This window comes from Salvelinus fontinalis, chromosome 9 (genome assembly GCF_029448725.1).
Source record: "Salvelinus fontinalis isolate EN_2023a chromosome 9, ASM2944872v1, whole genome shotgun sequence".
NCBI lineage: Eukaryota > Metazoa > Chordata > Actinopteri > Salmoniformes > Salmonidae > Salvelinus > Salvelinus fontinalis.
The window spans coordinates 6,506,928-6,521,970 of record NC_074673.1 but is presented as its reverse complement, the minus strand read 5'-3'; the positions used below and the strand labels follow the sequence as shown (position 1 = coordinate 6,521,970).

The 15,043-nt window shown below is 45.3% G+C and overlaps 1 protein-coding gene across 13 annotated transcripts in view; it reads right to left on the bottom strand.

Annotated features, from left to right (window-relative positions):
* LOC129861971 (pleckstrin homology domain-containing family A member 5-like) overlaps positions 1-15,043 on the bottom strand; it is a 260,961-nt gene that overhangs the window by 94,794 nt on the left and 151,124 nt on the right. For 9 of the 13 annotated variants that reach the window (XM_055933206.1, XM_055933212.1, XM_055933207.1 and 6 more), the window contains 3 exons: positions 14,039-14,056; positions 5,563-5,683; positions 5,138-5,242 (listed from right to left, as the gene is read on the bottom strand). In XM_055933206.1, coding sequence (XP_055789181.1) covers positions 5,138-5,242; positions 5,563-5,683; positions 14,039-14,056 — 244 coding nt within the window. The remainder of the gene's footprint in view (positions 1-5,137; positions 5,243-5,562; positions 5,684-14,038; positions 14,057-15,043) is intronic. The other 4 variants (XM_055933210.1, XM_055933211.1, XM_055933219.1 and 1 more) reach the window with 1 other exon arrangement.

Genomic DNA, 15,043 nt, shown 5'->3' with positions numbered 1-15,043 from the left:
TTCATGACAGTAACACTTCTCTTAAAACCTAGGAGTGAAAGGAGAGGACAATGACTGCCTCGGTTCTTTTCTCTCTATTGGAAAACCGAGTCATAATCTCCTTCTTTAAACTCTAAATTCCTTCATGTAGTATTCCAGAACTAGAATCTAGGACTACTGTAACCAGCACGGACGCAGAGGGATTTTAACCACACACGACAGTTCTTAAAGCCAATTAGTTTAAGAGGAAAGTCCTCAGCCACAAAAAACAGATTATCTATCTCTACACTTGCCTCTGGGGTGTGGTTGGTTGGTTGGTTGGTTCTGGTGACATTACACCACAAAACATATCATACGCTCCCAGTACATTTGAACGTATACAGTCCGGGTGGTATATGTATTTGAACATGACAGTATTGAGATGTATTTGTTTCAGTAATACAATCCACAAACCATCCCAGCTCCCCTGCGATTCCATTCCTTCCCAGAATGCCTTGCCCGTGTTTTGAATATGTTCATGGATTAGGTACCATTCTATTCTCAAACCGTCATGTTTTGTCGGACAGATCACACACTGCTAGTAATACAGCATGGGCTGCGCATCCCAAATGACAGACTAAATAGTGCACTACTTTTGGTACTGAGTCAATGTGCGGGTTAGTCGAGGTAATTGAGGTAATATGTACAGTGCCTTCAGGAAGTATTCAGGCCCCTTGACTATTTCTCCATTTTGTTAGGTGACAGCCTTATTTTAAAATGTATTAAATTGTTTTTTTCCCCTCTCATCAATCTGCACACAATACCAATGAAGAAGCAAAAACTGGATTTCAAATATTTTTGCTAATTTATAAAAAAAAAAAAAAAAAACAGAAATATCACATTTACTCAGTACTTTGTTGAAGCACCTTTGGCAGCAATTACAGCCTTGAGTCTTCTTGGGTACGACGCTACAAGCTTGGCAGATTTAAGGAGTTTCTCCCACTTCTTCTCTGCAGATCCTCTCAAGCTCTGTCAGGTTGGATGGGGAGCGTCGCTGCACAGATATTTTCAGGTCTCTCCAGAGATGTTCGATCAGGTTGGATTTTGATTTGATTTTGGGTTCAAGCCACTCCTGCATTCTCTTGGCTGTGTGCTTAGGGTCGCTGCCCTGTTGGAAGGTGAACCTTCGCCCCCCAGTCTGAGGTCCTGAGTGCTCTGGAGCAGGTTTTCACCAAGGATCTCTCTGTACTTTGCTCCATTCATCTTTGCCTAGATACTGTCTAGTCTCTCAGTCCCTGCCGCTGAAAAACATCCCCACAGCATGATTTTTTATTTTCTTCTGTTTTATTTAACCTTTATTTAAGTAGGCAAGTCAGTTAAGGAAAACGTATTATTTACAATGACGGCCTACCAAAAGGCAAAAGGCCTCCTGCGGGGACAGGGGCCTGGGAATATATAAATATATATTTTTTAAATACAATATAAATATAGAACAAAACACATATCACAACAAGAGAGACAACACCACATAAAGAGAGACCTAAGACAACAACATAGCAAGGCAGCGACACATGATAACACAGCATGGTAGCAACACAACATGACAACAACATGGCAGCAACACAACATGGCAGCAGCACAAAACATGGTACAAACGTTATTGGGCACAGACAACAGCACAGAGGTCCAGAAGGTAGAGACAACAATACATCACACAAAGCAGCCACGAGTAACTGTCAGTAAGAGTGTCCATGATTGAGCCTATGAATGAAGATGGAGATAAAACTGTCCAGTTTGAGTGTTTGTTGCAGCTCGTTCCAGTCGCTAGTTGCAGCGAACTGAAAAGAGGAGCGACCCAGAGATGTGTGTGCTTTGGGGACCTTTAACAGAACGTGACTGGCAGAACGGGTATGTGGAGGATGAGGGCTGCAGTAGATATCTCAGATAGGGGGGAGTGAGGCCTAAGAGGGTTTTATAAATAAGCATCAACTTGCGACAGGTATACAGGGATGACCTGTTTACAGAGGAGTAGAGTGCAGTGATGTGTCCTATAAGGAGCATTGGTGGCATATCTGATGGCCGAATGGTAAAGAACATCTAGCTGCTCGAGAGCACCCTTTCCTGCCGATCTATAAATGATGTCTCCGTAATCTAGCATGGGTAGGATGGTCATCTGAAACAGGATTCGTTTGGCAGCTGGGGTGAAAGAGGGGCGATTACAATAGAGGAAACCAAGTCTAGATGTAATTTTAGCCTGCAGCTTTGATATGTACCCAGAGAAGGACAGTGTACCATCTAGCCATACTCCCAGGTACTTGTATGAGGGGACTACCTCAAGCTCTAAACCCTCAGAGGTAGTTAGCAAACCAGGCCAAAGACCCCTCAGACACACCAATACTCCTTAGCCGGCCCACAAGAATGGAATGGTTTACCGTGTCAAAAGCTTTGGCCAATTCAATAAAAATAGCAGCACAATATCGCTTAGAATCAATGGCAATGATGACATCATTGAGGACCTTTAAGGTTGCAGTGACACATCCATAACCTGAGCGGACACCAGGTTGCATACCAGAGAGAATACTATAGACAGAAAGTTGATTATTGACAAGTTTTTCCAACACTTTTGATAAACAGGGCAAAATAGAAATAGGCCTATAACAGTTAGGATAAGCTTGATCTCCCCCTTTAAATAAAAGATGAACTGTGGCTGCCTTCCAAGCAATGGGAATGCTGCCACCACCATGCTTCACCGTAGGGATGGTGCCAGGTTAACTCCAGAAGTGATGCTGCCACCACCATGCTTCACCGTAGGGATGGTGCCAGGTTAACTCCAGAAGTGATGCTGTCACCACCATGCTTCACCGAGGGATGGTGCCAGGTTAACTCCAGAAGTGATGATGCCACCACCATGCTTCACCATAGGGATGGTGCCAGGTTAACTCCAGAAGTGATGCTGCCACCACCATGCTTCACCGTAGGGATGGTGCCAGGTTAACTCCAGAAGTGATGCTGTCACCACCATGCTTCACCGAGGGATGGTGCCAGGTTAACTCCAGAAGTGATGATGCCACCACCATGCTTCACCGAGAGATGGTGCCAGGTTAACTCCAGAAGTGATGCTTGGCATTCAGGCCAAAGAGTTCCATCTTGGTTTCATCAGACCAGAGAATCTTGTTTCTCATGGTCTGAGAGTTTAGGTGCCTTTTGGAAATCTCCAAGTGGGCTGTCATGTGGCTTTTACTGAGGAGTGGCTTCCGTCTGGCCACTCTACCATAAAGGCCTGATTGGTGGAATGCTGCAGAGATGGTTGTCCTTCTGGAAGGTTCTCCCATCTCCACAGAGGAACTCTAGAGCTCTGTCAGAGTCACCTCCCGAGACCAAGGCCTTTCTCCCATGATTGCTCAATATGGCTGGGCGGCCAGCTCTAGGAAGAGTCTTAGTGGTTCCAAACTAGTCCCATTTAAGAATGATGGAGGCCAATGTGTTCTTGGAGACCTTCGGTGAGGCAGACATTTTTTGGTTCCCTTCCCAGATCTGTGCCTTCACACAATTCCTTTGACCTCATGGCTTGGTTTTTACTCTGACGTGCACTGTCAACTGTGGGACCTTATATAGACAGGTGTGTGCCTTTCCAAATCATGTCCAATCAATTGGATTTACCACAGGTGGACTCCAATCAAGTTGAAGAAACATCTCAAGGATGATCAATGGAAACAGGACGCACCTGAGCTCAATTTCAAGTCTCATAGCAACGAGGGGCTGAAAACGTATGTACATTTTTTGCATATACATTTGCAAACATTTATTTATGGGATAAGGCTGTAATGTAACAAAATGTGGAACAAAAATCAATGGGTCTGAATTATTTCCGAAGGCACTATACATGTAGGTAGAGGGGTAAAGTGACCGTGCATAGATAATAAACAGCGAATAGCAGCAGCATAACAAATGGAGGTCAATGCAAATAGTCCAGGTGGCCATTTGATTAACTGTTCAGCAGCCTTATGGCTTGGGGGTAGAAGCTGTTCAGCAGCCTTATGGCTTGGGGGTAGAAGCTGTTCAGCAGCCTAATGGCTTGGGGGTAGAAACTGTTCAGCAGTCTAATGGCTTGGGGGTAGAAACTGTTCAGCAGCCTTATGGCTTGGGGGTAGAAGCTGTTCAGCAGCCTTATGGCTTGGGGGTAGAAGCTGTTCAGCAGCCTTATGGCTTGGGGGTAGAAGCTGTTCAGCAGCCTTATGGCTTGGGGGTAGAAGCTGTTCAGCAGTCTAATGGCTTGGGGGTAGAAGCTGTTCAGCAGTCTAATGGCTTGGGGGTAGAAGCTGTTCAGCAGCCTTATGGCTTGGGGGTAGAAGCTGTTCAGCAGTCTAATGGCTTGGGGGTAGAAGCTGTTCAGCAGTCTAATGGCTTGGGGGTAGAAGCTGTTCAGCAGTCTAATGGCTTGGGGGTAGAAGCTGTTCAGCAGTCTAATGGCTTGGGGGTAGAAGCTGTTCAGCAGTCTAATGGCTTGGGGGTAGAAGCTGTTCAGCAGTCTAATGGCTTGGGGGTAGAAGCTGTTCAGCAGCCTAATGGCTTGAGGGTAGAAGCTGTTCAGCAGTCTAATGGCTTGGGGGTAGAAGCTGTTCAGCAGTCTAATGGCTTGGGGGTAGAAGCTGTTCAGCAGCCTTATGGCTTGGGGGTAGAAGCTGTTCAGCAGCCTAATGGCTTGGGGGTAGAAGCTGTTCAGCAGCCTTATGGCTTGGGGGTAGAAGCTGTTCAGCAGCCTTATGGCTTGGGGGTAGAAGCTGTTCAGCAGTCTAATGGCTTGGGGGTAGAAGCTGTTCAGCAGCCTTATGGCTTGGGGGTAGAAGCTGTTCAGCAGTCTAATGGCTTGGGGGTAGAAGCTGTTCAGCAGTCTAATGGCTTGGGGGTAGAAGCTGTTCAGCAGTCTAATGGCTTGGGGGTAGAAGCTGTTCAGCAGTCTAATGGCTTGGGGGTAGAAGCTGTTCAGCAGTCTAATGGCTTGGGGGTAGAAGCTGTTCAGCAGTCTAATGGCTTGGGGGTAGAAGCTGTTCAGCAGCCTTATGGCTTGGGGGTAGAAGCTGTTCAGGAGCCTTGTCATATCTCTGTCTCTCTTACTCATAAACTGATCGACTGTAGTGACTCTACCGTTATATAAAGCCCTCCACACACACACACTCACCTGTTTGTAAAGCCAGTTACTCTTAACGACCAGGGCATTGGGGTTTCTCCGTATCGAGTTGGATCTCTTCCCAAAGTTGTGAATTTTTTTTGAAGATCTTGATGGCTGAAAATGAGTAAGAGGGCATATGACGATACACTCACATTGCTGTTCCAACTACTTTACATCATTCAAGTTTGTCCCTTCGTGTGTGTGTGTGTGTGTGTGTGTGTGTGTCTGTGTGTGTGTGTGTGTGTGTGTGTGTGTGTGTGTGTGTGTGTGTGTGTGTGTGTGTGTGTGTGTGTGTGTGTGTGTGTGTGTGTGTGTGTGTGTGTGTGTGTGTGTGTGTGTGTGTGTGTGTGTGTGTGTGTGTGTGTGTGTGTGTGTGTGTGTGTGTGTGTGTGTGTGTGTGTGTGTGTGTGTGTGTGTGTGTGTGTATGACTCACTCTGGCTGCGGGGCTACTTTGGTGTGTAGCATAGTCCGAGCTGCCTGTGTAGTTGGAGGCTTCACTACTCATTGTGCTCAGAGGACGCTCCTTCTCATTTGCTGGCGCTTTGGGGGCAGACCTAGACACCAGGAAATAAAAAGTGGTAGAAAATGAGCAAACAAATGGGCTCAAATGATTCCTTATTCTACATGTTTGTTCTACATAACATACTGCAATCTAAGCAAAACCAGCTACTGTTTTTCCTGAGAACTTTCTGGAAGCCTCTCAGAGTCACTCATTCCTATCCTACATCCCTGCTGAATTAAACTGCTGGAGCTCAATCTGTCAGCCTGACTTCAGCACCCCATTTAAAGTTGTTGGAGACAGACAGACAGACAGACAGACAGACAGACAGACACAGACAGACAGAGACAGACAGACACAGACAGACAGAGACAGACAGACAGACAGGGAGACAGACAGGGAGACAGACAGGGAGACAGACCAGGAGAGACAGGGAGACAGGGAGACAGACAGACATGGAGACAGACAGACAGGGAGACAGACAGACAGGGACACAGACAGGGAGACAAACAGACAGGAAGACAAACAGACAGGCAGACAGACAGGGAGACAGACAGACAGGGAGACAGACAGACAGGGAGAGACAGGGAGACAGACAGGGAGACAGACAGGGAGACAGACCAGGAGAGACAGGGAGACAGACAGACAGACAGACAGGGAGACAGACAGACAGGGAGACAGACAGGGACACAGACAGGGAGACAGACAGGAAGACAAACAGACAGGGAGACAGACAGGGAGACAGACAGACAGGGAGACAGACAGACATACCGGGAGACAGAGAGACAGACAGACAGACAGACAGACAGGGAGACAGACAGACCGGGAGAGACAGGGAGACATACAGACAGACAGACAGACAGACAGACAGACAGACAGACAGACAGGGAGACAGACAGGAAGACAAACAGACAGGGAGACAGACAGACATACCGGGAGACAGACAGACATACCGGGAGACAGACCGGGAGACAGACTGGGAGACAGACAGGGAGACAGACAGGGAGAGACAGGGAGACAGACAGGCAGGGAGACAGACAGACAGACAGGGAGACAGACCGGGAGACAGACCGGGAGACAGACAGGGAGACAGACCAGGAGAGACAGGGAGACAGACAGGGAGACAGACAGGGACACAGACAGGGAGACAGACAGGAAGACAAACAGACAGGGAGACAGACAGACATACCGGGAGACAGAGTGACAGACAGACAGGGAGACAGACAGACAGGTAGACAGACAGACCGGGAGAGACAGGGAGACATACAGACAGACAGACAGACAGACAGACAGACAGACAGACAGGGAGGCAGACAGGGAGACAGACAGGAAGACAAACAGACAGGGAGACAGACAGACAGGGAGACAGACAGACATACCGGGAGACAGAGAGACAGACAGACAGGGAGACAGACAGACAGGGAGACAGACAGACCGGGAGAGACAGACAGACAGACAGGGAGGCAGACAGGGAGGCAGACAGGGAGGCAGACAGGGAGTCATACAATGTCACAGACAGACAGGAATGGAGACAGACCAATAGGGAGACAGACAGACAGGGAGACAGACCAATAAGGGGACGGACAGACAGGGTCACGTACAGACAGACAGGGAGACAGATAGGGAGATAGACAGACAGGGAGATGTAGTGTTCAGTGACATAGACAGGGTGATTGTCTTGTGATTCATAGGGGCCATGTTGAGATCTCATTATAGCTGAGATTCTACTGTAGGCAGACTGTCTGCCGGCCTGGGCGGTCTAGATGAGATTCTACTGTAGACAGACTGTCTGCCGGCCTGGGCGGTCTAGATGAGATTCTACTGTAGACAGACTGCCTGCCGGCCTGGGCGGTCTAGATGAGATTCTACTGTAGACAGACTGCCTGCCGGCCTGGGCAGTCTAGATGAGATTCTACTGTAGGCAGACTGTCTGCCGGCCTAGGCGGTCTAGATGAGATTCTACTGTAGACAGACTGCCTGCCGGCCTGGGCGGTCTAGATGAGATTCTACTGTAGACAGACTGCCTGCCGGCCTGGGCGGTCTAGATGACATTCTACTGTAGACAGACTGCCTGCCGGCCTGGGCGGTCTAGGTGAGATTATACTGTAAACAGACTGCCTGCCGGCCTTGGCGGTCTAGGTGAGATTCTACTGTAAACAGACTGCCTGCCGGCCTGGGCGGTCTAGATGACATTCTACTGTAGACAGACTGCCTGCCGGCCTTGGCGGTCTAGGTATACTGTAGTCTTCCTACACTGATAAGTGAGGTCAATTTCACTAATAAAAACAAAGTGGGTCTTGCTGAAAGGCTGCAAAGTTTTTCAAAGTAAAGTTTAAAGAAAAATGGATCAATGCCCATTTTGATATATACCCGTAGGATAGATGGGACACCGTGCAAGGTTTTGGTCCCATAGGTATCAAGTCAAAATCAAACTAAATTGTATTAGTCACGTACCCAGTTTCCTGCTGGTATAAAACGTGCAGTAAAATGCTTGTGTGCTAGCTCCCTCAACATTAAGAGTACAATAATCAATATCCATAATAATGAGTCAAATTAATAATAACAAGTAATAGAAGAGGTAATATGTATAGTAACAGCCTGGTATGTACACAATAGGATATACAGAATAGAGCATGACCAATAGGATATACAGTATAGATCATGACCAATAGGATATACAGAATAGATAATGACCAATAGGATATACAGCATAGATCATGACCAATATGATATACAGAATAGATCATGACCAATAGGATATACAGAATATATCATGACCGATAGGATATCCAGTATAGATAATGACCAATAGGATATCCAGTATAGATAATGACCAATAGGATATCCAGTATATATAATGACCAATAGGATATACAGAATTGATAATGACCAATAGGATATCCAGTATATATAATGACCAATAGGATATCCAGTATAGATAATGACCAATAGGATATCCAGTATAGATAATGACCAATAGGATATCCAGTATATATAATGACCAATAGGATATCCAGTATAGATAATGACCAATAGGATATCCAGTATATATAATGACCAATAGGATATCCAGTATATATAATGACCAATAGGATATCCTGTATATATAATGACCAATAGGATATACAGAATTGATAATGACCGATAGGATATCCAGTATAGATAATGACCAATAGGATATCCAGTATAGATAATGACCAATAGGATATCCAGTATATATAATGACCAATAGGATATCCAGTATATATAATGACCAATAGGATATCCAGTATAGATAATGACCAATAGGATATCCAGTATAGATAATGACCAATAGGATATCCAGTATATATAATGACCAATAGGATATCCAGTATAGATAATGACCAATAGGATATCCAGTATAGATAATGACCAATAGGATATCCAGTATATATAATGACCAATAGGATATCCAGTATATATAATGACCAATAGGATATCCAGTATATATAATGCCCAATAGGATATCCAGTATAGATAATGACCAACAGGATATACAGAATGGATAATGACCAATAGGATGTCCAGTATAGACAATGACCAATAGGATATCCAGTATATATAATGACCAATAGGATATACAGAATAGATAATGAACATTGAGATGTTCTGTCCTAGATTCTGTAGCTATGGTACAATGTTGTGGTCTACAGGGAATGGCACTATGAAAAGAGACTAGAGCTAAAATACAGCAGAGGAAAACTGTCATCTCTTGGATATATTGGGTTTCAGTTTCAGGTCAGTGAACAAGGTCAGAAACTCTGGTTCCAACAGCGCTGTATGGCCGTCTACAGTACAAACACCGCAACAGTCCAATCAATACCCGCACATATACTACCACCCAATACATCCACACCTCGTCCTCTCAATACATCCACCTTTTGTTCCCTCCATCCATCCACCAACACATCCCTCCTTGTATCTATCCATGAACCTTTACCTTTAACCTTTATTTAACTAGGCAGGTCAGTTAAGAACAAATTATTTAATGACCCTTCATGACCCTTCAATGCCAACCTCAGATTCTGAGTAGTAGTTTGCATGCTTTAGCTCAACAGAACAAGGGTAGGTAGGACAATAGGCAGGTAGGTAGGACAACAGGTAGGTAGGTAGGACAACAGGTAGGTAGGACAACAGGTAGGTAGGTAGGACAACAGGTAGGTAGATAGGTAGATAGGTAGGTAGATAGGTAGATAGGTAGATAGGTAGATAGATAGATAGGTAGGTAGGTAGGTAGGTAGGACAACAGGTAGGTAGGTAGGACAACAGGTAGGTAGGACAATAGGCAGGTAGGTAGGACAACAGGTAGGTAGGTAGGACAACAGGTAGGTAGGTAGATAGGTAGATAGGTAGATAGGTAGATAGGTAGATAGGTAGATAGATAGATAGATAGGTAGGTAGGTAGGTAGGTAGGTAGGTAGGTAGGACAGCAGGTAGGTAAGTAGGACAACAGGTACGTAAGTAGGACAACAGGTAGGTAGGTAGGACAACAGGTAGGTAGGTAGGTAGGTAGGGCAACAGGTAGGTAGGTAGGTAGGTAGGTAGGTAGGTAGGTAGGTAGGTAGGTAGGTAGGTAGGTAGGTAGGTAGGACAACAGGTAGGTAGGTAGGTAGGTAGGTAGATAGGTAGGTAGGGCAACAGGTAGGTAGGTAGGGCAACAGGTAGGTAAGTAGGACAACAAGTAGGCAGGTAGGACAACAGGTGGGTAGGTAGGACAACAAGTAGGTAGGTAGGACAACAGGTAGGTAGGTAGGACAACAGGTAGGTAGGTAGGTAGGTAAGTAGGACAACAGGTAGGTAGGTAGGTAGGTAGGTAGGTAGGCAGGTATGTAGGTAGGTAGGTAGGTAGGTAGGACAATAGGCAGGTAGGTAGGACAACAGGTAGGTAGGACAATAGGCAGGTAGGTAGGTAAGTAGGTAGGTAAGTAGGACAACAGGTAGGTAGGTAGGTAAGTAGGACGACAGGTAGGTAGGTAGGTAGGTAGGTAGGTAGGGCAACATGTAGGTAGGTAGGTAGGACAACAAGTAGGTAAGTAGGACAACAGGTAGGTAGGTATGTAGGTAGGGCAACATGTAGGTAGGTAGGTAGGACAACAAGTAGGTAAGTAGGACAACTGGTAGGTAAGTAGGACAACAGGTAGGTAGGTAGGACAACAGGTAGGTAGGTAGGACAACAGGTATGTAGGTAGGACAACAGGTAGGTAAGTAGGACAACAAGTAGGTAGGTAGGACAACAGGTAGGTAGGTAGGTAGGTAGGTAAGTAGGACAACAGGTAGGTAGGTAGGTAGATAGGTAGGTAGGTAGAGCAACAGGTAGGTAGGTAGGTAGGTAGGTAGGTAGGTAGGTAGGACAACAAGTAGGTAGGTATGTTGGTAGGTAGGTATGTAGGTAGGTAGGTAGCCAGGCAGGCCAACGGGTAGGTAGGCCAACGGGTATGTAGGTAGGTAGGTAGGTAAGTAGGTAGGTAGGTAGGTAGGTGAAGCAAAATGAATAGGAAATATAGTCAAGATGTTGACAAGATTATAAATAATGATTTTTAATTGAAATAATAATTGTGTCCTTCAAACTTTGCTTCCATCAAAGAATCTGTCACGTCCTGACCATAGAAAGTCCTTATTTTCTATGGTAGAGTAGGTCAGGGCGTGACTGGGGGGTTAGTCTAGTTTATGTGGGGTTCTAGGTTTGTTTTTCTATGTTGGTGATTGTGTATGATTCCCAATTAGAGGCAGCTGGTAATCGTTGTCTCTAATTGGGGATCATATTTAGGTAGCCTTTTTCCACCTGTGTTTTATAGGATATTGTTTTGAGTTAGTGCACATAGCATCTCTGTAGTCACGGTTCGTTGTTAGTTTATTGTTTATTTGTTTTTGTCTTTGCTAAGTATCACTTTATTCATTAAATTATGTGAAACTCAACATCCGCTGCGCCTTGGTCCGACATTTATTCCAGCGAACGTGACAGAATCCTCCATTTGCAGCAATTACAGCCTTGCAGAGGCTTGACGGGCACTTCTTACGTATCATACGGTCAGGCTGCTCCCACAACAGTTCAATAGGGTTAAGATCCGGTGACTGTGCTGGCCATCCAATTATACACAGAACACCAGCTGACTGCTTCTTCCCTAAATAGTTATTGCATAGTTTGGAGCTGTGCTTTGGGTCATTGTCCTGTTGTAGGAGGAAATTGGCTCCAATTAAGCACCATCCACAGGGTATGGCATTGCAAAATGGAGGTATAGCCTTCCTTCTTCAAGATCCCTTTTACCCTGTACAAATCTCCCACTTTACCACCACCAAAGCACCCCCAGGCCATCGCATTGCCTCCACCATGCTTGACAGATGGCGTCAAGCACTCCTCCAGCATCCTTTCATTTTTTATGCATCTCACGAATGTTCTTCTTTGTGATCCGAACACCTCAAACTTAGATTCGTTTGTCCATGACATTTTTCCCCAATCTTCCTCTGTACAGTGTCTGTTCTTTTGCCCATCTTAATCTTTTCTTGTTCTTGGCCAGTCTGAGATAGGGCTTTTTCTTTGCAACTCTGCCTAGAAGGCCAGCATCCCGAAGTCGCCTCTTCACTGTTGAGACTGGTGTTTTGCGTTTACTATTTAATGAAGCTGCCAGTTGAGGACTTGTGAGGCGTCTGTTTCTCAAACTAGACAATCTAATGTACTTGTCCTCTTGCTCAGTTGTGCATCGGGGCCTCCCACTCCTCTTTCTATTCTGGTTAGAGCCAGTTTGTGCTGTTCTGTGAAGGGAGTAGTACACAGCGTTGTACGAGATCTTCAGTTTCTTGGCAATTTCTCGCATGGACTAGCCTTCATTTCTCAGAACAAGAATAGACTGACGAGTTTCAGAAGAAAGTCCTTTGTTTCTGCCCATTTTGAGCCTGTAATCGAACCCACAAGTGCTGATGCTCCAGATACTCAACTAGTCTAAAGAAGGCCAGTTTTATTGCTTCTTTAATCAGCACTAGTTTTCAGCTGTGCTAACATAATTGCAAAATGGTTTTCTAATGATCAATTAGCCTTTTAAAATGATACACTTGGATTAGCTAACACAACGTGCCATTGGAACACAGGAGTGATGGTTGCTGATAATGGGTCTCTGTGCACCTATATAGATATTCAAAAAAAGTATGAATGTATGTACTTGTAAGTCGCTCTGGATAAGAGCGTCTGCTAAAATGACTTAAATGTAAATGTAAAAAATATTCCATAAAATAATCTGCCGTTTCCAGCTACAATAGTCATTTACAACATTAACAATGTCTACTGTATTTCTGATCAATTTGATGTTGTTTTAAAATGGACAAAAAATTGGCTTTTCTTTCATTAACAAGGTAAATTCTAAGTGACCCCAAACTTTTTGAACGATAGTGTACGATAGTGTAGGTAGGATGGACAACAGGTAGATCGGTAGGTAGGATGGACAACAGGTAGGTAGGTAGGACAACATGTAGGTAGGAGGGACAACAGGTAGGTAGGTACGTAGGACAACAGGTAGGTCGGACAACAGGTAGGTCGGTAGGTACTGTAGGTAGGTAGGACACAAGAGGTTTACACCAACATACAATACAATACCGTAAGGTTCAAACTGTAGATGCCTAGCTGGCTCCAGATCTATTTGTGCTCCTACTGTATTGTCGTTGTCATGCCAAACATGACTGTATGATTTAGCAAGACGGTACACATAGATCTAGTGGGTTCTCTATAGAATACATCTAATCAGCAGGCAACAGAGACATGGTTACTGGTCATTCTAGTCCAGAACAGAGGACACTGACAGGGAACAGAGACATGATTACTGGTCATTCTAGTCCAGAACAGAGGACACTGACAGGGAACAGGGACATGATTACTGGTCATTCTAGTCCAGAACAGAGGACACTGACAGGGAACAGAGACATGGTTACTGGTCATTCTAGTCCAGAACAGAGGACACTGACAGGGAACAGGGACATGATTACTGGTCATTCTAGTCCAGAACAGAGGACACTGACAGGGAACAGAGACATGATTACTGGTCATTCTATTCCAGAACAGAGGACACTGACAGGGAACAGAGACATGATTACTGGTCATTCTATTCCAGAACAGAGGACACTGACAGGGAACAGGGACATGATTACTGGTCATTCTAGTCCAGAACAGAGGACACTGACAGGGAACAGAGACATGGTTACTGGTCATTCTATTCCAGAACAGAGGACACTGACAGGGAACAGGGACATGATTACTGGTCATTCTAGTCCAGAACAGAGGACACTGACAGGGAAGGCAGGTCTGATGCAGCACACTAACCCACACATGGAACGACAGGGAAGAGGGAAAGAAAACAAGACAGAATAAAAGACAAGAGCACTTTTTAAGACGGTCTGCCGTTACCTTTCTTTAGAAGGAAACCTGAGAGGTTGGATAGAAACGGAAGAGATGTCAAATGCATTCGCTGCAACAGCTTAAGATAGTCCTAGATAGCTGTTGTAGGAGGAAAGGGAGGAGCATGGATCCCATTAGAACTCAAAAGACATGTGATTGTTGCCATTCAAAACGGCGAGATACTTCCAAGTGTCCTGCGTGGAGGAAGAAGGTGATACGTTCCTGTAGACGCTGAGCAGCAGCCAGAAAGTAACGCTCTCTCAAGCTGACACACTTCTCCCTTCTTCCACCTTTCTCCTCTTCATCCACTCGCTCCCTTCCGTCTCTCTTATTCACTACACTTTTATTCATCATCCAGTCGCCCCCACTGACAAGCTAAGGTTTCGTCTCAAATGGAACCCTATTCCCTATATAGTGCACTACTTTTGACCAGGGCCCTATAGAACCCTAATCCCTATATAGTGCACTACCTTTGACCAGGACCCAATAGAACCCTATTCCCTATATAGTGCACTACCTTTGACCAGGGTCCTATAGAACCCTTAATCCCTATATAGTGCACTACCTTTGACCAGGACCCAATAGAACCCTATTCCCTATTTATAGTGCACTACCTTTGACCAGGGTCCTATAGGAAATATCCTCTGAGTATATAAGGAACATGGTGCCTTTTGGGACTCACCCTAGGCTAAATCCTGTCTGAAAAGTAATCAATGGTGTGTCAGTGTGTGTGACGGAGTGTGCTGGGGGGGGTGGAGAAATGGCCCTGTCTATTAAAAGTGATGAATCAACATGGCTCTATTTGACGCTCTATTTAGCCAGGAGCCCATTTCCGTCCCTGAGCTGACGCTGTGTAGTGTGTGTAGTGTGTGTGTGTGTGGTGTGTAGTGTGTGTGTAGTGTGTGTATGTATGTGGGAGGGAGGGATGTGGGCTTTGTTGCTAATTAACCCGGGCCCTGATAATCACTCTACTGGATCTGAAATTAAAATGCTGTGAACAAACCCGTCAAATTG